Source organism: Macaca fascicularis, chromosome 8 (assembly GCF_037993035.2).
Source record: "Macaca fascicularis isolate 582-1 chromosome 8, T2T-MFA8v1.1".
NCBI lineage: Eukaryota > Metazoa > Chordata > Mammalia > Primates > Cercopithecidae > Macaca > Macaca fascicularis.
This window is the reverse complement of record NC_088382.1, coordinates 139,426,977-139,448,248: the sequence shown is the minus strand read 5'-3', so window position 1 is coordinate 139,448,248 and position 21,272 is coordinate 139,426,977. Positions and strand designations below refer to the sequence as shown.

Here is a 21,272-nt window from a genome sequence, read left to right as displayed (position 1 = left end):
TTTCCTACTCCAACCATAAGGGGCAATGAATTTCACAGCAGTGCCTCTGTCAGAAGCCCAAATTGTCTTTAGAAGCCCAAAGTTGGAAGCCAGTTGTGGTGGTGTGTGCCTATAATCCCAGATGCTAGGTAGGTTGAGGTGGGAGAATCACTTAAGCCCAAGAGTTCAAGACCAGTCTGGGCAACATGGCAAGACCCTGTCTCAAAAACAACAAAAAAATGAACTCAAAGTTGAGAAAGTTATAATCTAGTCACTATTTTAAGTTAAGACCTGCTAATCTCATATGTAGATATTTTCCTTTAGGGGAAATATCAATAATTGGTGAGAGTTTAACCATTTTCTTGCTTTCCCAACTGATGTTCTCCTTTCATCTCCTCCTAGCAACATGCCCTCCATGTTTGAACGCATTAGCAAAAATTTGATCAAAGAGATTGGAAGCAAAGACTTGACACCTGTCAAATACCTACTGAGTGCCACCAAATTACGTCAGTTTGTTATATTACGAAAGAAGGATTCTCGTTCATCTATTTGGGGACAATCTGACTATGTTCCAGTTGGATTCTCCCTCAATGATATCCTGGAGCCAAGTTCTTCAGTCCCAGGTATTGTCAGCCAGAGGCCTAGGAGGTGAGGGGTGAAAAACATGGGTGGTCAGAAAAAGATGGCCCAGCATCCAAAAATAACTGAGCACCTAGAAAAGAACTCTCAGGACTAGCCTTGCCTGTAGACAAGGGGCAAGAAACAAAGACAAATTGAGAATCCTACTAATTATCTGGATGTAGGCATTCATTAGGTCATTTAATATTTGCATCAGGCTCATGAGGATATTATCCCCATTTTACATAAGAGTAAATAGAAGGTTATACAATTGTCTGTTCAAAGTTATGTACCTGGGGGCTGGGCACTGTGGCTCATGCCTATAATCCCAGCACTTTGGGAGACTGAGGTGGGCAGATCACTTGAGGCCAGGAGTTCGAGATCAGTCTGGTCAACATGCCGAAACCCAGACAGGGTGGTGCACTCTTGTACTCTCATATACTCGGGAGGCTGAGACTCAATAATTGCTTGAGCCCAGAAGGTGGAGGTTGCAGTGAGCTGAGACTGCACCAATGCACTCCAGCCTGGATGACAGAGTGAGACTCTGTCTCAAAACAACCACCACCACCAAACCAAAAACAGTTTGTCTCTGGGAACTGGTAGAACTGCTATCCAAACCCAGGTCTGTCTGGCTCCACATCCCAAACATTTTCGGCCCCTGTGTGCTGCCCTCTGCGGCTGGGTGCTGTGCCTGCTGCAGAGGAGACAGTGTGCCTGGAAGGATGATCCCAGGGGTCTTCTGGACACTGTACATTTGACACCACTATTTCTCAGGGTGAAGATTTTATCTCTGTCACACGGTGCCCCTTTAAACATTTAAACATTTTCTGTCTGTAATAATTTACGTTCAGTTGATTAGTTAGTTTTCAACAGAGTTTTAAATGAGTGGGAGGGTTGGGGCAAAATAGGTCTTTGTGATTTCATTCTGCTCACCAGCTGTTCTTGGCTAAACCTTTGAATTCTTGAATGAATTCCTGGCTAAACCTATGGTCATCTTTTCTTTCCCAGAAACTGTTGTGACAGGACCGTTCCACTTCAGTGACATTGTGATCCAGAAGCATAAGGCTGATGTGAGTGTGAATGTTGGTGTAGAAGTGAGTGTGTCAGGGGAGGCCTCTGTGGACCATGGATGCTCCCTTGAGTTTCAAATTGTTACCATCCCATCTCCAAACCTGGAAGACTTTCAAAAAAGGTGAGGCCATGGGAGAGGAAGGGAATGGATCATCAGTATCCCAGGGGGTGCTATCCTTGAACACAAAAATACGTCTAGCAAGTCTTGTTGTAGGAATGAAAATCAAGATGATGACATCCCAGATTTTGCTACTCTTTTTAAGTATTCATACCTTCCTTTACTCGAGTAATAGCTATTAGTTACCTAACAAATACTTATTAGAGCAGTAACTACCCACTACTGTGTTGTTATTCATTGGGGATAGAATGAAAACAAGACAGATGTAAATACCTGTCATAAAGCAGCTTACATTTAGTGGAGACAAGGGATGGGCAGGGAGTAAGAAAATAAGCAATAAAAAATAAATTAACAAAGTATTAATTTAAGTGAGACAAAGACTCTAAAACTATTTATTTAAATAACATGTACATTACTGTCTTGGGATTTATTTTTTTTTTCCAGCTCTATTGAGATATAGTTGACATATAAAATTGTGTGAATTTAAGGTGTACAATGTGATGATTTGATGTATGTATATATTGTGAAAAGACCACAATAAAGGCAGTTAACATATTTATTACTTCACCTAGTTATCGTTTTTTTTTTTTTATGGTGAGAACATTTAATATCTACTCTCAGCAAATTTCAAATATACAATACAGTATTGTTAGTCTGTGTTCCCTTTGACCAATGTCCCCCTATTTCCCTGACTTCCTAACCCCTGCTAACCACCATTATATTTTGTTTCTATAAGTTTGACATTTACAGGTTCCACATATATGTGAGATTATACAGTATTTGTATTTCTCTGTTTGATTTTTATTTAGCATAAAGCCATCAAGGTTTATCCATGTTGTTGCAAATAGCAGGGTTTCTTCCTTTTTTATGGCTGAATAATATTCCATTGTACACACATACTATGATTTCTTTTTCCATTCATCTGCTGACAGGCACTTAGGTTGTTTTGGTGTCTTGGTTTTTGTGAACAATGCTGCAATGAACATAGAAGTGCAGATATGTCTTTGAGCTACTGATTTAGTTTTCATTGGCTGTATACCCAGAAATGGGATTGCTGGATCATATGGTAGTTCTAGTTTTAGTTTTTTGAAGAACCAACATACTGTTTTCCATATGGCTATATCAATTACATTCCAACTAATAGCATACAAGGATTTCCTTTAATTCACATCTTTTGCCAACACTTATCTTTTTGTTAAAAGCCATCCTAACAGATGCGAAGTTTTGTCTCATTGTGGTTTTGATTTCTATGTCCCTGATAAGTAATTTTGAGCACCATTTCATGTGCCTGTTAGCTTATTTGTATGTCTTTTATTTGGAGAAAATATCTATTTAGGTCCTTTGCCCATTTTTTAAATCAAGATTTTTGTTTTTGTTTTTGCAATTTAGCTATATGAATTCTTTATATATTTTAGATATTAACCCTTTATCAGGTTTGCAAATATTTTTGACCATTCTGTAGGTTGCATTTTCACCCTGTTGATTGTTTCCTTTGCTGTGCAGAAGCTTTTTAGTTTGCTGAATACCACTTTTCTTTTTTTAGCTGCTGGTGCTTTTGGTGTCATATCAAACAAACTGTTGCCATAACCAATCTTGAGGACCTTTCCCCCTGTATTTTCTTCTAAAAATGTTTTAAGGTTCCGTATCGTATATTTAGGTTTCTAATCTACTTGGAGTTGATCTTTGTGTATAAGGTAAGGACCCAGTTTCAGTCTTTTGCATGTGAATATCCAGTTTTCTCAACACCATTTTTTGAAGACACTATCCTTTATCCCACTATCTATTCTTGTCACGCTTGTCAAATATTAATTGATCATACACATATGAGTTTATTTCTTGGCCCTCTACTTGATTCCACTAGTTTATATGTCTGATTTTACGCAAGTGCCGTAAGTTTTAACTTCTGTAGCTTTGTAATATACTTTGAAATCAGGAAGTATGGGGTGTCTAGCTTTGTTTTTCTTGAGATTGCTTTAGCTATTCTGGGTCTTTCCATAAGAGTTTTAGGATTATTTTTTCTATTTCTGTGAAGATTGTCGTTGGTATTTTGATAAGAATTGCATTGAATCTATAAATTGCTTTGAGTAGTATGACATTTTAATAATATGAATTCTTCTTATCCATGAGCACCAAAATTTTGCTGTTTATTTTTGTCTTCTTTAATCAATTTTGTAGTTTTCAGTATATAGACCTTTCACCTCCTTGGTGAAATGTATTCACAAGTATTTTATTATTTTTGATTCTATTATAAATGGATTTTTTTTTTTTTTTTTTTTTTTTTTAAGACAGAGTCTCACTCTGTCACCCAGGCTGGAGTGCAATGGCATGATCTTGACTCACTGCCACCTCTGCCTCCCGGGTTCAAGCAATTCTCCTGCCTCAGCCTCCCAAGTAGCTGGGATTACAGGTGCCTGCCACAATGCCCAGCTAATGTTTTGTGTTTTCAGTAGAGATGGGGTTTTGCCATGTTGGCCAGGCTGGTCTTGAACTCCTGACCTCAGGTGATCCACCTGCCTCAGCCCGCCAAAGAGCTGGGATTACAGGTGAGAGCCACCATGTCCAGCCTATAAATTGATTTTTAAAGATAGTTCATTGTTAATTTATAGAAATACAACTGATTTTTAATGTTGATTTTGTATCCCGCAACTTGACTGCATTTATTTATTAGTTCTAATATTCTTAAAATGAAGTTTTTAGGATTTTCAATGTATAAGATAATATCATCTGTAAAGAGATAATTTTACTTCTTTCTTTCCTATTTAGGTGCCTTTTATTTATTTATTTTTCCCTAATTTCACTGGCTAGCATTTCCAGTGCTATACTGAAGAGAAGTGGTGAGGGTGGACATTCTTGTTTTGTTCCTTATTTTAAAGGAAAAGCTTTTCAACATTGAGCATAATGTTAGCTGTGGACTTTATTATGACCATGTATAGCTTTCATTATGTTAAAGTACATTTCTTCTATATCTAATTTGCTGAGAGTTTTTATCATGACAGGATGATAAATTTCACCAAATGCTTTTTCTACATCTACTGAGGTGATCATATGGTTTTTGTCCCTGATTATGTCAGTATGTTGTATTGTATTTATTGATTTGCATGTGTTGAACCATCCTTTCATTCCAGGGATAAATTCCACTTGATTATGCTGTACGATCCTTTTAATGTGCTGTTAAATTTGGTTTGCTAAAATTTTGTTAAGGACTTTTGCATCTATGTTTATCAGATATATTGGCCTGTAATTTTCTTTTCTTGTTGTAATGTGCTTATCTGGCTTTGGTATTAGAGTAATGCTGGCCTTGCACAATGAATCTGAATTATTCTTTCCCCTTCAGTTTTTTGGTTTGAGCAGCATTGATGTAATCTTCTTTAAATGTCTAGTAGAATTCACCAGTGAAGGCATTCGGTCATGGGCATGTTTTTTGGGAGCTTTTTTGATTACTGATTCAATCACCTTACTTGTTAATGATATGTTTATATTTTCTGTTTCTTCATGAGTCAATCTCAATATGTCATATGTTTCTAGGAATTTATCCATTTCTCTTAGATGCCCCAGTTTGTTGATATATAATTGTTGATAATAGGCTCTCATGATCTTTTTTATTTCTGTGGCATCATTTGTATGTCTCCTTTTAACTATAAATTTATTTATTGGAGTTCTTCTTTCTTGGTTTGTCTAGCTAAGGGTTTGTCAATTTTTAATTTTTTTCAAAAAACCCCTCAGTTTTATTACCTTTTCTATTGTTTTTCTATTTTCCATTTAATTTATTCTGCTCTAATCTTTTTTTTTTTTTTTTTTTTTTTAGACAGAGTCTTGTTCTGTTGCCTAGGTTGGAGGGCAGTGGTCAGCGGTGTGATCTTCGCTCACTGCATGCTCCGCCTCCTGGGTTCACGCCATTCTCCTGCCTTAGCCTCCCAAGTAGCTGGGACTACAGGCACCCACCACCACACCTGGCTAATTTTTTTTTTTTTTTTTTTTTTGTATTTTTAGTAGAGATGGGGTTTCATCATGTTAGCCAGGATGGTCTCGGTCTCCTAACCTTGTGATCTGCCCGCCTTGGCCTCCCAAAGTGCTGGGATTACAGGTGTGAGCCACTGTGCCCAGTCTGTTCTTCTTTTCTAGTTCTATAAGGTATAAAGTTAGGTTGTTGATCAGAATTATTTCTATTTTCTTAATGTGGGTGTTTATAAACTTTCCTCTTAGAACTGCTTTTGCCGTATCCCATAAGTTTTGGTATGTTGTGTTTTCATTTTTGTTTGTGTAAGATATTTTTTGAATTCCCTTTTGATTTCTTCTTTGACCCACTGATTGTTCAGTTTAATTTCCACATATTTGTGAATTTTCTGAAATTCCTTGTTATTTCTAGTTTTGTGCCATTGTTATTGGAAAAGATACTTGAAATAATTTCTGTCTTCTTAAATTTGTTAAGACTTGTTTTGTGGGCTAACATATGGTCTATCTTGGAGAATGTTCCATGTGCTCTGGAGAAGAATTTGTATTCTGCTGCTGTTAGATGGAATGTTCTGTATATGTCTGTTAGGCTCATTTGGTTTATAATATTTTTTTCAAGTCTTATATTTTTGCATTGATTTTTTTTTTCTGGGTGATGTGGCCATTAGAGTGGGTATTAAAGTCTCTTACTAATTTTGTATTGCTCTTTATTTCTCCTTTTAGTTTTGTTAATATTTGATTTACATATTTATGTGCTCTGATGTTTCGTGCATATTTATAGTAGTATTATATAATGACATTCTTCTATCTTGTTACAGTTTTTGACTTAAGTCCTTTTTATCTGACATATATGTGTATATATATATATAATATGTGTGTGTGTGTGTATGTGTGCGTGTGTGTGTGTGTGTGTGTGTGTGTCTATGTAAGTATGGCCACCCTTGTTCTTTTTTGGCCATCTTTTGCATTAGAATTTCTTTTTCCATCTCTTCCCTTTCAGCCTGTGTGTCCTTAAAGCTAACACGAATCTCTTTTAGGCAACAAGTCATTGGATCTTGCTTTCTTATATATTTATCCACTCTGTCTTTAGTTTGGAAAATTTAATCTGTTTACATTTAATATAATTATTGATAGGTAACTACTTGCTATTGTCATTTTAATTGTTTTATGACTTTTATAGTTTTTTTCTTTCCTTTTTTCTCACCTGCCATCTTCCTTTGTGATTTGATTACTTTTTGTGGTAGGATGCTTGATTCCTTTCTCTTAATCTTTTGCATACCTACTACAGGTTTTTCCTTTGTAGTTACAATGAGGCTTACATAAAATCTCTTATAGTTATAATATCCTATTTTATGCTGATAACTTAATTTTGGGGGATTAATTTTTTTTGGGGGGTCAACCTATTTTGGACATTTTTGAGACAGTCTCACTGTGTCATTCAAGCTGGAATGCAGTGGCACAATCTCAACTAACTGCAACCTCTGCCTCCTAGATTTAAGCAATTCTCATGCCTCAACCTCCCAAGTATGTGGGGCTATGGGCGTGTGCCACTACAACTGGCAAATTTTTTGTATTTTTATTAGAGACAGGGTTTTGCCGTATTAGCCAGGCTGGTCTTGAACTCCTGGCCTCAAGTAATCTGCCTGCCTTGGACTCCTAAAATGCTGAGATTACAGACATGAGCCACCATGCCTGGCCTTCAGCTTAATTTTGATTGCATAAAAAGCATTATACCTTTACTTCTTCCCCTCATTGATATTTTAGGTTATTGATATTATGATTTACATATTTTTATACTGTATATCTAAAAACAAATTATTGTAGAGTTATTTTTAATATACTTAAAACATTTTTATACCAGAGTTGAAAATCATTTATGTACCACATTTAGAATATTACAGAATTCTGACTCTGATTATATATTTTCCTTTACTGACGAATTTTACACATTCATGTGTTTTATGTTGTTAATTAACATATTTTCATTTCAACTTGAAGAATTCCCTTTTGCATTTCTTGTAAGGTGCTCTGCCCTCATGAATGGATTAATATCATTATTGTGGGAGTTGGGTAGTTTTTGCAGGAGTGGGCTGTTGACAAAAGGGTGAAGTTCAGCGCTTATATTCTCTTTGTCTTGTGTGTTTGCTTCTGCTTTTCACCATATTCTGTGAGATGACATAACACCAAATGCTGGTGCCATGCTCTGAGGCTTCCCAGCCTCCAGAATCATGAGCCAAATAAACTTCAGTTTTATATAATTTAGCCAGTCTGTCATATTCTCTTACAGCAACAGAAAACAGAACAAGACAGCAGTTTTTTTTTCTTTCAGTATCTTGAATATATCATCCTTTCCTAGCCAGGTTTCTCCTAAGAAATTTGCTGATTGTCTCATAGATAACTCCCCTGTATGTAATGAGTAGCTTTTCTCTTGTTACGCTTGGTATTTTCTCTTTATCTTTGACTTTGGATAATTTAATTGTACTGTGTCTTGGTGTAGACCCTTTTGGGTTCAACCTATTTGGGAAATTTTTAGTGTCACAAATCTTGATGCCCCCTTCTCTCTCAAAATTTGGGAGTTTCCTCCTCTCCTCTCCTCTCCTCTCTGCTCTTCTCCTCTCCTCTCTTTTGTGACAGGGTCTTGCTCTGTCACTGAGGCTGGAGTGCAATGGCACGATCCTGGTTCACTGCAGCCTCTACCTCCTGGGCTGAAGTGATCCTCCCACCTCAGCTTCTTGAGTAGCTAGGACTACAGGTCCTAGCTACTCAAGGTGTGTGCCACCAACTTGCTTAAATTTTTATTTTTTGGAGAGACATGGTCTCAATATTATGCTCAGGCTGGTTGTGAACTCCTGGACACAAGTGATCCTCCAACCTTGGTCTCCCAAAGTGCTGGGATTATAGGTGTAAGCCACTGCCCTTGGCTATCATTATTTCTACAAATAGGCTTTTTATCTCTTTCTCACTCTCTTATGTTTCTGGAGAATATTATATTTTGTTTCACTTGATGGTATCCCATAAGTGCCATATATATTTTTTCACTCTGCATTCTGTTTTCTTTTTATTCCTCTGACTAGGTACTTTCAAATTGTCTTTGAGTCCACTAATTCTTCCTTTTGATTGATTGAATCTGCTGTTGAAACTTTCCTAATTTTTTTTCAGTTTAGTTACTGTATTCTTTATCTGTAGGATTTTTTAATGGTTTCTATTTCTTTGTGGAACTAATTTTGTATATTATTTTCTTAATTTTGTTTCATCGTCTATCTGTATTTTCTTGTAGTTCATTGAACTTCTGAATTCTTTGTCAGTTGGTTTATAGATCTCCATTTCTTTAGAGTCAGTCATTGGCGTTTTATTAGTTTCCTTTGGTGGTATAACGTTTTCCTGATACCTCATAATCCTTGTATCTTGCATTTCTTTTTGTGCTTTTGAGGCAGCAGCCACTTCTTCTAGCCTTAACAAGTTCATATCAGTAGAGATAGACCTTCACCAGTCAGTCCAGCCTTTGGTTCTAGATGGACTGGCTGTTAGTGTTCATGAGTAAGTGTGGGTTGCTATTCACACTCTCTAGTTGGTGCAGCCACTGCCCACACTCTGAGGTGGAACTGCTGGCTGTGCTCATGGTTGGGCTGGATCACTGGCTGGGTTCTGTGATCAGGAAGAGCTGTTGGCTGGGTTCCCTCATAGGGTGGGGATTTTGACTGGCTTTGTGGTCAAGTGGGGCCACTGGCTGGACCCCACAATCACCTCTTGTCAGATGTTGTTGCAGCCTGTGCTCCTTGTGATACTGTTATTTAAGGTATATAATTGGGCAGGGCTTTAGGCTGGGCTCTGAAATTGCCCCTGGTTGGGTGGGGGCCCATGAAGTGCTCCCTGACTGGGTGTGCTGCTGGCTGAATGCCATGTTCAGATGGAGCCACAGACTAGGTTTTGTAATTGGTGATGGTCTCAGGCTGTGCTTTGTAGTTGGGCAGGCCACAGGCTGGGTTCCATGTGTGGGTAGAGGCACAGGCTGCACTGTGTGCTTGTGCTGGGTCACTGACTGGGAACTTGATCCAGGTAGGGCTACTCACTTTGCTCCATGGTCAGTCATGGTCACTGAACTCCCAGATTGGCTGGGTTTGTAGCCTGTGTCCCCACATTTGGGTGTGGTTGCAGGCAGAACTTCAAGGCTGTGTTGGGTTCTTGATCAGGCTCCTTCATGAGGCAGGGTAACAGACTATGCTCCACAGTTAGGCAGAGTCACCAGCTTGACTTCCTGCTTGAGCAGGGCCTGGGGCTGGGCTCTGAACTTGGAAAGCATCACTGTTTGGACTTCCTGTTCAGGCCAGGGCAGAGGCTGTGCTCTGCAGTTAGGTGTGGTTGCTGGCTGGCCTTCCTATTTGGGCAAAGTCTTAGGCTGGGCCCTGAGGCTGGGCAGAGTTGTGGAGGATCCTTGGTCCGTTGGGGCCAGAGGCTGTGCTCCACAGTTAGGCAGCATTGCTGGCTGGCTTTCCTGTCTCACAAGGAACTTAGGTTGGGCTCTGAGACTGACCTCCACAGTGAGGCTATACCACTGGCTAAGGATGCAAGCCAGACAGAAACTGCCTACCATACTTCCTGGCCAGACAATTTGGTTGGCTTGGGTCTGCAGGCGGGCAAGCTGCTGGCTGGTCTCTCTGATTGGGTGCCACTGCTAGTAGGAATGCAGTGTCACTGCCAAGATCCATGCAGTGATTGCTGAAGCCTTGACCACTTCTTTGCTTCTAGGTGACCCAGGTGGTCCAGTCCTGCCGATTCCCTCAATGTTCTCTGTGACATGGGACAGAGCTGGACCTCCTAGGATGTGCTTTGGAATGCTTTTTGAAGCTGGATAGCTACTTTGGCTCTCTTTTTTCCTGTTGAAGAGATTGTGGGCCCAGGGGAACTCCATCCATGTTGTGATGGCGCTTGGGGGAAGGGTGATTCTGCCAAAGTAAAACTCTTACTCTTACCCTTCTAATGAAGGATAAGTGGCAAGGTCAGTGAGTTGGAAGCCTAGACAACCAGGATAAAGGAGATATAACATGAAGCTTGGAAGATAAGTAGATGTCACATAACATAGCATCTAAGGACATGGTAAGAAGACAGCAATGACAAAACCTAATATTGTGTGTTCAGTGACCTCCTCTACTGAAAGGCAAATTAAGAATCCCTCAATATTCCACATGACTGTTATCTAGGACACTGACTCCATGGGTGCCTTGAATAGAATCAAGGTTGAGCCTCAGAAAGAACTGAAATAGAAATGAAATCTGTCTTCAGTACTTCAAACCATTCATATGTATCCCCAGAAACTACATCATCAAGTCAGCCCTACCAATCCACCCACCGAGGGCAGTAAATCTGTAAAGGTCATAAAATCATCCAGAGTCTTCCCTGCTTCATCCCACTTTATCTGTCTGCTCTCCAGCCCACCCTGATTGTGCTAATGGACATGTTTGATGTGAATACCCAGCTTTGACAACAGGACTTCCTAAAGACCGTTCTCAATCATCTGGACCTGTCTGCTTCTAGCCTTTTTTTTCCTGAGAGACCCTAGTGTTGAAATTCTATAAATTACCCCTTAACAGGACCAGTATAATTTAGCAAAATGCAGATGCCTTTAACAATATGGTACATATACTCTCACACCTGAACCACCATCAATGGGATCTCCTTCATTCTGTATGTCAGATAAAACTTTCTGCTGCCCTAACACCCACTGGGGGCTCACCTTTCAGGGTCCAAAGGCATTGCACCCCTCCCAGGTCTTGAAGAGAAGGGCTCCCAGGGTAACCTGAAAAGGCATTGCTTTCCCACTCTGACTCTCCTCCTCCTTCCTTAAATCCCCAGGAAACTGTTGGATCCAGAGCCATCATTTCTGAAGGAGTGCCGGAGGAGAGGGGACAACCTGTACGTGGTGACAGAAGCTGTTGAACTGATCAACAATACTGTGCTGTACAATAGCAGTGGTGTGAATATTTTAGGGAACATTTCTCTTTGGATTACCTATGGCAAGGTATAAAGTTGTCCTGAAGTGGGATTGAAATACAAAACATATAGCCCATCCTGGCAGCCAAGCTTCATTTCCTAGAGGGCTCTGGACTCTGTTTCCAGGGATTACAAAGGATGGAGTCATTATTTCCCACTTCTTACCTGTCAGTATATCCTGACTTCTGATCTGAGAGTATATTCTAATATCCTCCATTATAGTGTTTTACTATGGGGTCATGCAGTATTGACAAAATCAGAAATATATTTAATTATTTAGTATTGTGTTTTGCTTTGGGTAAATGATAAATTCTGCAGAATGCAAGTGTGTGACCTCTGTGTTATATACAGTCTAGTTTTGTGGCTAGAAGAGATGTGGGACCACTAGCACCAAACCCCAGTTGTTAAAGTACTTTAAGATAACCTGATGAGAAATATTTCAAGGAGTGAGATCAAAGTATTTTCAAGAACATGTGACTTACACGAGTCATTCACAATAACCAAGTATAATATTTTTAATATAAATAAATTCATTTATCAAATATTCAGATTAAGTATGGGTCAAGGACATATAAAGTTTGTATGTGTTATAATGTGCTTTTACACTATGTCTGTGTAATTTGTCCTTACTTAAGAGCTTTAGAAACTAAAGAAGAAACCTGATATGCATACTAACTTTCCCAATGCCAGTGAGTTACTGCTAAAAATTCGACAAATGGTAACAGACTCCGGAAAGCTGGAATAGTGGACCCCCACCTGCAGCAGGGAAGAAAGTCTAGAAACAAGAATCCCCAAACGGTTCAGGAATCGGAGGCACTAGCTATCTCTGAAGATAGGGTATAGGTGGGACTGAAAGTAAGAATATTGATTGGAAATCTTTTTAATTTTTTAAAAAATGTTTGTGGGTATATAGTAGATGTATACATTTATGGGGTACATGAGATATTTTGATACAGGCATACAATGTGTAATAATCACTCCAGGGAATCTTTATAAGGAATACTCAGAGCCCAAATCCCCTCCCACCTCTGCATAGCCAGGCACCTACCCTCACCACTCTGGCAGAAGATCTTGTGGAAAACTTATTCCCTGTGGATTCTAGATTTACGGAGACTAGTTACAGTGAAGGGTGGGAGTGAGAAGCCATATTGGAAAAGGGAAATAGGTGCAAGTCCTCATTGAGAGTGGGAACATTGAGTCCCTTTCCCCATTCAGCTCCAGGCATCATGTCTCTACCCTTTCTACCCCCACAACACACAGCCTAGGCAGGATATTGAAGAATTATTTCCTAGGAAAATTAACCAGTACAGAAGAAATAACTAAAAATCCCCCAACGACTGGAGACTCCAAAGAGATAGTTTAATCCCTGCCTGGTTGCCCCAAAGTGAAACCTCTACTCAACATGCCCTGCCTAGGCACACTTAGCAGCTTTCATGCTTCACTCGTTAGCGAAACAGAAAAAAATCACAGACACTTGAGGAAAGCCTAAAACACAAAACAAAAACACTTTGAAATTAGGAAATTAGAGGAAACAAAAACAACATAGGAAGGTAAGAAATACTTGATCCCATTAAAGAGATAATATTTTATTTTCATGAAAGAATAATGCTCTGTAAAAAGGGTATTTATAGCTCTTAGAAATTAAAAATAGAGTAGTAGAAATTTATTATTCTTTTACTTAAATAGAAGAATCAAAAAGCAAAATCAAAGAAATTTCCAGGAAAAAGTAAGCAAAAAGACAGGAGAATATTCATTAAAAAAATTTGGAGGCTAGGCACAGTGGCTCATGCCTGTAATCCTAGCACTTTGGGAGGCTCATGCAGGTGGATTGGTTGAGCTCAGGAGCTCAAAACCAGCCTGGGCAACATAGTGAGACCTTGTCTCTATAAAATATAAACAAAAAATTAGCCAGATGTGGTGGCGCATGCCTGTAGTTCCAGTTACTTGGGAGGCTGAGGTGGGAGAATTGCTTGAGCCTGGAAGTTGCAGCTGTTGTGAGCCATGATTGTGCCACTGCATTCCAGCCTGGGCAACAGAATGAGACACTGTCTCAATTAAAACAAAACAAAACTTGAGGATCAGTCAAGGAGATTTAACTACTCCTGAATAATAGGAGTTCCAGAAGGGGAGAACAAAGACATAATGCAATGTGGAAAATCTTTTAGGAGGAAATACAAGGAAGGTTCTGAGACCCAAAGAATGTGTTTCCAGAATGAAAATGTCCACTGAAGGCATGGTTTCTTGAGTCAACATAGATCTACCCCATAAAACTTAAGAGTGAATTTTCAGAACACTTACCTCAAAAAGACAACAATAAATATTTCTAAAAGGGAAATAAAGTCATATTCCAGAGAATTCCAGCCAAGAATTGTATGACCAGTCAAAATAGCAATCAAGTGTGAGAGGTACAATAAAAATGTTTTTAGACGCACAAGTTCTCAAAAAAATGTGTCCCCCATCTCCTCTGGAGAGAATGAGTAAAGAAACAGAGAAGGCACAGGGACATCACATTAACTGAATGTGGTGATAAAGGAAAGATGGGAGTGGTGAAAAGCAGTTTTGTCCAAGTATAAACAGTGAATATTACCTTAAAAATTGGGATATTCATGTTTTAGGAAGATAGGAGAAGGGAAATAAGGAATGAGGAAAGAGAAGGAAAACAAATTCATCATAATCAAAAAGAGAATAAATAGTTAAATCTGGAAAGAAATAAAAACATTGCAATATCAACATGAAATTGAGAAATGGGAAGATGAGCACAGGATGAAACAAGGAAGAAAGAGCAGTGATTGGAAATCACAAGTCAGCAGTAGGGAGGATGAGAGCAGGGAATGCTGGTGGTTTTCCTCATGAGCTTTCTAGAGCCATCTGACCTTTAAAATTACATACATTTAATACTGTATTGTCTGGTTTCTCTCCCCAGGGTCAAGGCCAAGGAGAGAGTCTCAGAGTGAAGAAGAAGGCGCTGACTCTGCAGAAGGGCATGGTGATGGCTTATAAGAGAAAACAGCTGGTTATCAAGGAGAAAGGTGGGAGTAAGCAGAGCTCAGCAAGGCAGATGGTGGTGGAGGGGGGTGTCTGCTTCTCCTGAGAGAGAGAAGCGAGAGGAAAATAGCCATAATATGCAATCTTTGCTCTGCCTATCCAAGGAGAAGCATGCACATTTCTTACTGTCCAGGGCACACACCCATCTTACCACACAGAGGTACCTCCAAGCATGGCCTGGCTGAAATGCTGCTACTGGGAGATACAGAGACAGCCTCATACATGCAAAATAATCCAACTTGTTCATCTTGGAGTGTTGTTAGCACTGGGCAAATTCCAACCCTACTCCTAACCATCCTTATTCACTTAAGTACCCTCAGCAACTCTTCAGTCACAGAGAATTACCCAAGCTTACCCATAATCCCATATTAAGGTCCTATGAGGTAACAACATCACAATCACAAACAAAACTGCACACACAATGCCCTAAGAACATAAGCCTGAATTTTATCTACATCTTTCCCTCCTTCATCAGCCTCAAAATGCACAGTTCCTGACCACACACACTTTGGGTTTTGACTCCATGTGGGCAGAAGCATCTGTGTCAGTTGCATACCTGGGTGTGATGGTGAGTGCTGGGAACACAACCAGCTCTCAGAGTTCTTGTTCTCTCCCTTCCCAAATGCTGAGTCCCAGCTAGAGCTCATTCAAATACAGATCGAGCTCAGCTCCTCATTCTCGCACACTCACTCTCACACTCTACTGCCTATAGTATCCTCACTGCAACATGGTCAAGGGAATGTCCTGATGTCAGTTACCTCCCACCAGTGGCCATAGACAGAATGAGGCTGAACTCTCTCCAATCTTTCAGTTAGTAGACTCTGGCTTCTGGAAAGACTGACCATATCCAAAGCAACTCTCTAATGAGGAGAAGGGGTGAGAATGGGATTCCCACTCTCGGGAGAGGTCAGAGACTCCTGCGAAGGGCACCATGAGATGGTGGCACTACCAAAGGTCATGGTGAATGATAAGATGATTTTAACAGAAGGAAAAGAAAAGGAGCTGTAGTTTCAAAATATCATCATCATCAACAACAAACAAAGAATGATGTGGTCAGGTAAAAGAAGACCCCACAAAACATGATGTGGTAGTATCCAGATAGAATCAAGTCAGTATTCATTGGTGACTGAAGCCAGGTAGATTCATTGGAGAATAAACTACAGTAGTTGAAGTGTGAATGCAAAGAGGGGAAGTGAGGAACCAGTGTGTAGATGGTTCTTGAAGGAAGTTGGCTGTGAGGAGACAATAGGTGGGAGGAGGAGATAACTAAAGGAGGATACTTAGCTTTGGAAAGGGAGTTTACGAGATGGTGAAGACTTAAGCCTGTTCTCAGGCTAGGGGAAAGATCCTGATGAACTGGAGAGGGTGAAGATGAATTGGTGTCAGTTACATTGCTGGACATGTATCTCCATTCCTTGCATCAGCTAGGGAGAGAAGATCTCATTTCCATTTTACAGATGAGACGTCTGACATAGAGGAGTGCCACTTTCCCCGCTAGTAGTCAGAACACGACTTGCAGTCACTGCTGTGAGGTTAGCTTTTCCTCTAACTTCATTCAGTTCACACTTTTCAACCCTTATACAACCTTTTTGTCTTCTTCATAGGCTCTTTCCCCTGTTGAACACTTACACTTTAGTGTTAGGTGAGTTTCAGACTTCAGCATATTTCTCTACATGGAATGTGAAATCATCCAAGAAGATGCCAGATTGAGAGTGGTAAGTAAGGCAGGTCAGTAAGAAAAGGGCAGCAGGAAGCAATCCTACCTAGTGAAGGTCAAAGGGAGCTGAATTCCTTTACTCTATCAAGGTAATTTCCAAATGTTGGATGGCAAAATGATTACCTAAATTGCTTATTTAAATACAGATTCTATGGCACCCTTCAAAGTGATTCAGAAGGCACAGAGTGAGGCCAGGGGTCACATTTAACAGGCGTCCCAGTGGTTTTGATACAAGGGGTTCCCTGGTCCAGGTTGGGGCTGTGGGAAAGACTCAGGCAGGAATAACCTCAACTCTCCTAATGGAAGTTCTTTCCATTCAGCCATTCTCATCTCAGATGATGATGAACAGAGAACCTTTCAAGATGGTGAGTTCCAAAGCCTGGTCTTTTTATTTTTTTATTTTTGTGAGTACACAGGAGGTATATATATTTATAAGGTACGCAAGATATTTTGATACAGGCATGCAATGTGTAATAATCACATCATGGAAAATGGAGTATTCATCGCCTGAGGCATTTATCCTTCATGTTATAAGCAATCCAGTTATACTGTTTTAGTTTTTAAAAAATGTACAATTAAATTATTTTGACGGTAGTCACCCTGTTGTGCTATCAAATGCTAGGTATTATTCATTCTTTCTAGCTTTTTAAAAGTGCCCTTTAACCATCCTTACCTCTCCCCCAGGCCCCCCACCACCCTTCCCAGTCTCAGGTAGCATCCTTCTATCTCTATGTGTTTGACTGTTTTGACTTTTACATCCCACAAGTAAGTGAAAACATAAGATGTTTGTCTTTCTATTCCTGACTTATTTCACTTAACATAATGACCTCCAGTTTCATTCATGTTTTTGCAAATAATAGGATCTCATTCTTTATTTTATGGGTGAATAGTATACCATTGTGTATATGGATGATATTTTCTTTATACATTCATCTGTTGATGGACATTTAGTTTGTTTCCAAATCTTGACTATTATGAACAGTGTTGCAACAAACATGGTTTGTTTGTTCTTAAATCTCTCTTTGGTATACTGATTGCCTGCCTTTTGGTGTATATACCCAGCAGTGAGATTGCTGGATCATATGGTAACTCTAGTTTTTGTTTATTGAGGAAGGTCCAAACTGTTCTCCAAAGTGGTTGTACTAATTTACATTCCTGTCAACAGCATATGAGAGTCTCCTTTTCTCTGCATCCTCCCCAGCATGTGTTATTGCCTGTCTTTTGGATATAAACCGTTTTAACAGGGCTGAGATGATATTTCATTGTAGTTTTGATTTGCATTTCTCAGATGATCAATGATGTAAGCACATTTTCATATGTCTGTTTGCTATTTGTATGTCTTCTTTTGAGAAATGTCTACTCACATCTTTTGCCCATTTTCAATCAGATTATTAGATTTAGTTATATGGAGTCATTTGAGCTTCTTAAATATTCTGGTTATTAATCCCTTCTCTGATGGGTAGTTTGCGAATATTTTCTCCGATTCTGCGGGTTGTGTCTTCACTTTGTTAATTGTTTCCTTTGCTGTGAAGAAGCTTTTTAACTTGATGTGATCCCATTTGTCTACTTTTGCTTTTGTTGCCAGTGCTTGTGGGTTATTTATTCAAGAAATCTTTGCCTAGACCATTGTCCTGAAGAGGTTCCTTAATGTTTTATTTTAGTAGTTTCATAGTTTAAGGCCTTATATTTAAATCTTTAAATGATTTTGATTTGATTTTTGTGTATGGTAAGAGATAGGGGTCTAGTTTCATTCTCCTGGATATGGACATCCAGTTTTCCCAGCAACATTTATTGAAAAGACTGTCCTTTCTCCATTGTATGTTCTTGGCACCTTTGTCAAAGATGAGTTCACTGTAGGTACATAGATTTGTTTTTAAGTTCTCTATTTTGTTCCATTGGTTTTGTGTCTGCTTTTATGGCAGTACCATGTTGTTTTGGTTACTATAGCTCTGCAGTTTAATTTGAAGCCAGTAATGTGATTCTTCTGGTTTTGTTCTTTTTGCTGAGGATAGCTTTGGCTATTCTGGGTCTTTTGTGGTTCCATATGAATTTTAGAATTTTTTTTTTCTTACTGTGAAGAATGTCATTGGTGTTTTGATAGGGATTGCATTGAATCTATAGATTGCTCTGGGGAGTATGCACATTTTAACAATAGTATTTCTCCCAATCCATGAACATGGAATATCTTTTCACTTTTTTCATGTCTTCTTCAATTTCTTTCATCAGTGTTTTATAGTTTTTATTGTAGAGACTTTTCACTTCTTTGGTTAAGTTAAATCCTAGGTGTTTAATTTTATCCCTGTTGTCAATGAGATTAATTTTTAAATTTCTTTTTTAGAGTGTTTACTGTTGGCATATAGAAATGCTACTGATTTTTGTATGTTGATTTTGTATTCCTCAACTTTACTGAGGAATACAGTTCTAATAGTTTTAGTTCTAATAGTTCTAATAGTTTTTTAGTTCTAATAGTTTTTTTAGTGGAGTTCTAATAGTTCTAATAGTTTTTTTAGTGGAGCCTTTAGGTTTTTCCAAATATAAGATCATATCATCTGCAAACAAGGATGATTTGACTTCTTCCTTTCCAATTTGGATGCCCTTTAGTTCTTTCTCTTGTTTGATTGCTCCAGCTAAGATTTCCAGCACTATGCTAAATAGCAATAATGAATGTGGACTTCCTTGTCATGTTCCAGATCTAAGAGGAAAGGCTTTCAGTTTTTCCCCACTCAGTATGAAACTAGCTGTGGCTCTGTCATATATGGATTTTATAATGTTGAGGTATCTTTCTTCTATACCTGGTTTTTAAAGGGTTTTTTATCATGAAGGGATGTTAAACTTTGTGAAATAGCTTTTTAGCATCAATCGAAATGATCATATGGTTTTTGTACTTCATTCTGTTGATAGAATGTATCACATTGATTTACTTGCGTATGTTGAACCATCTTTGCATCCCTGGGATAAATCTTACTTGCTCATGATGAATCTTTTCTTTTTTTTTGAGACAGGGTTTTACTTTGTTGCTCAGGCTGCAGTGTGGTGACATGAACATGGCTCGCTGCAACGTCTGCCTCACATGCTCAAATGATCCTCCCACCTCAGCCCCCAAGTAACTAGGGCTACAGGCCTGTGTCACCATGCCTGGCTAATTTTTGTATTTTTTGTAGAGACATGGTCTCACCATGTTACCCAGGCTGGTCTCAAACTCCTGAGCTCAAGTAATCTGCCCACATTGGCCTCCCAAAATGCTGGGATTACAGGTGTGAGCCATGACACCTGGCTGTAAATGACCTTGTTAATGTTTCATTGAATTCAGTTTGCTAGTATTTTGTTGAAACTTTTTGCGTCAATATTCATCAGAGATATTGCCTATAGGGTTTTTTTCTTTTTCTTTTTTTTGATGCGTCTTTGTTTAGTTTTGGTATCTGGGTAATACTGGCCTCATAGAATGAGTTTTAAAGTATTCTCTCTTCTATTTTTTGGAACAGTTTGAGTCAGACTAGTATTCATATTTCGTTTTAAATGTTTGGTAGAATTCAGCAGTGAATCCATCAGGTCCTGGGCTTTTCTTTACTGGGAGACTTTTTATTACAGCTTCAATCTCATTACTCAGTACTGATCTGTTCAGGTTTTTAATTTGTTCATGGTTTAATCTTGGTAGGTTTTATATGTCTAGGAATGTATCCTTTTTCTCTAGATTTTCTAATTTATTTGCATATGGTTGCTCATAGTAGCCACTAATGATCCTTTAAATTTCTGCTCTATCAGTTGTAGTGTTCTTTTCTCATCTCTGATTTTATTTATTTGCGTTCTCTCCATTTTTTTTATTGGTCTGGCTAAAGTTTTGTCAATTTTTGTATATCTTTTCAAAAAACCAACTTTTTGTTTCATTGATCTTTTTGTTTCATTGATCTTTTGTATTGTTTTCTTCACTTTAATTTCATTTATTTCTACTCTGATCTTTATTATTTCTTTTTTTCTAATTTTGGGTTTGGTTTGATCTTGTTTTCTAGTTCTTTTTTTTTTTTTTTTTTTTTAATTTTTTTTTTTTTTTTTTAAATTATTATTATTATACTTTATGTTGTAGGGTACATGTGCATAACGTGCAGGTTTGTTACATATGTATACTTGTGCCTTGTTCGTGTGCTGCACCTATCAACTCGTCATTTACATCAGGTATAACTCCCAATGCAATCCCTCCCCCCTCCCCCCTCCCCCCTCCCCCCTCCCCATGATAGGCCCCGGTGTGTGATGTTCCCCTTCCTGAGTCCAAGTGATCTCATTGTTCAGTTCCCACCTATGAGTGAGAACATGCGGTGTTTGGTTTTCTGTTCTTGTGATAGTTTGCTAAGAATGATGGTTTCCAGCTGCATCCATGTCCCTACAAAGGACACAAACTCATCCTTTTTGATGGCTGCATAGTATTCCATGGTGTATATGTGCCACATTTTCTTAATCCAATCTGTCACTGATGGACATTTGGGTTGATTCCAAGTCTTTGCTATTGTGAATAGTGCCGCAATAAACATACGTGTGCATGTGTCTTTATAGCAGCATGATTTATAATCCTTTGGGTATATACCCAGTAATGGGATGGCTGGGTCATATGGTACATCTAGTTCTAGATCCTTGAGGAATCGCCATACTGTTTTCCATAATGGTTGAACTAATTTACAATCCCACCAACAGTGTAAAAGTGTTCCTATTTCTCCACATCCTCTCCAGCACCTGTTGTTTCCTGACTTTTTAATGATCGCCATTCTAACTGGTGTGAGATGGTATCTCATTGTG

General features: G+C 38.8%; 1 protein-coding gene across 2 annotated transcripts in view; it reads left to right on the top strand.

The window, feature by feature from the left end:
- Positions 1–21,272, top strand: part of GSDMC (gasdermin C) — a 44,716-nt gene that overhangs the window by 9,201 nt on the left and 14,243 nt on the right. The window contains exons 2-6 of one of the 2 annotated variants that reach the window (XM_005564063.5): positions 382–602; positions 1,606–1,789; positions 11,588–11,753; positions 14,649–14,754; positions 16,808–16,852. In XM_005564063.5, coding sequence (XP_005564120.3) covers positions 386–602; positions 1,606–1,789; positions 11,588–11,753; positions 14,649–14,754; positions 16,808–16,852 — 718 coding nt within the window. In that variant the 5' untranslated portion in view covers positions 382–385. Of the gene's footprint in view, positions 1–381; positions 603–1,605; positions 1,790–11,587; positions 11,754–14,648; positions 14,755–16,807; positions 16,853–21,272 lie in introns of those variants that run through there. The other variant, XM_074000057.1, reaches the window with a different exon arrangement.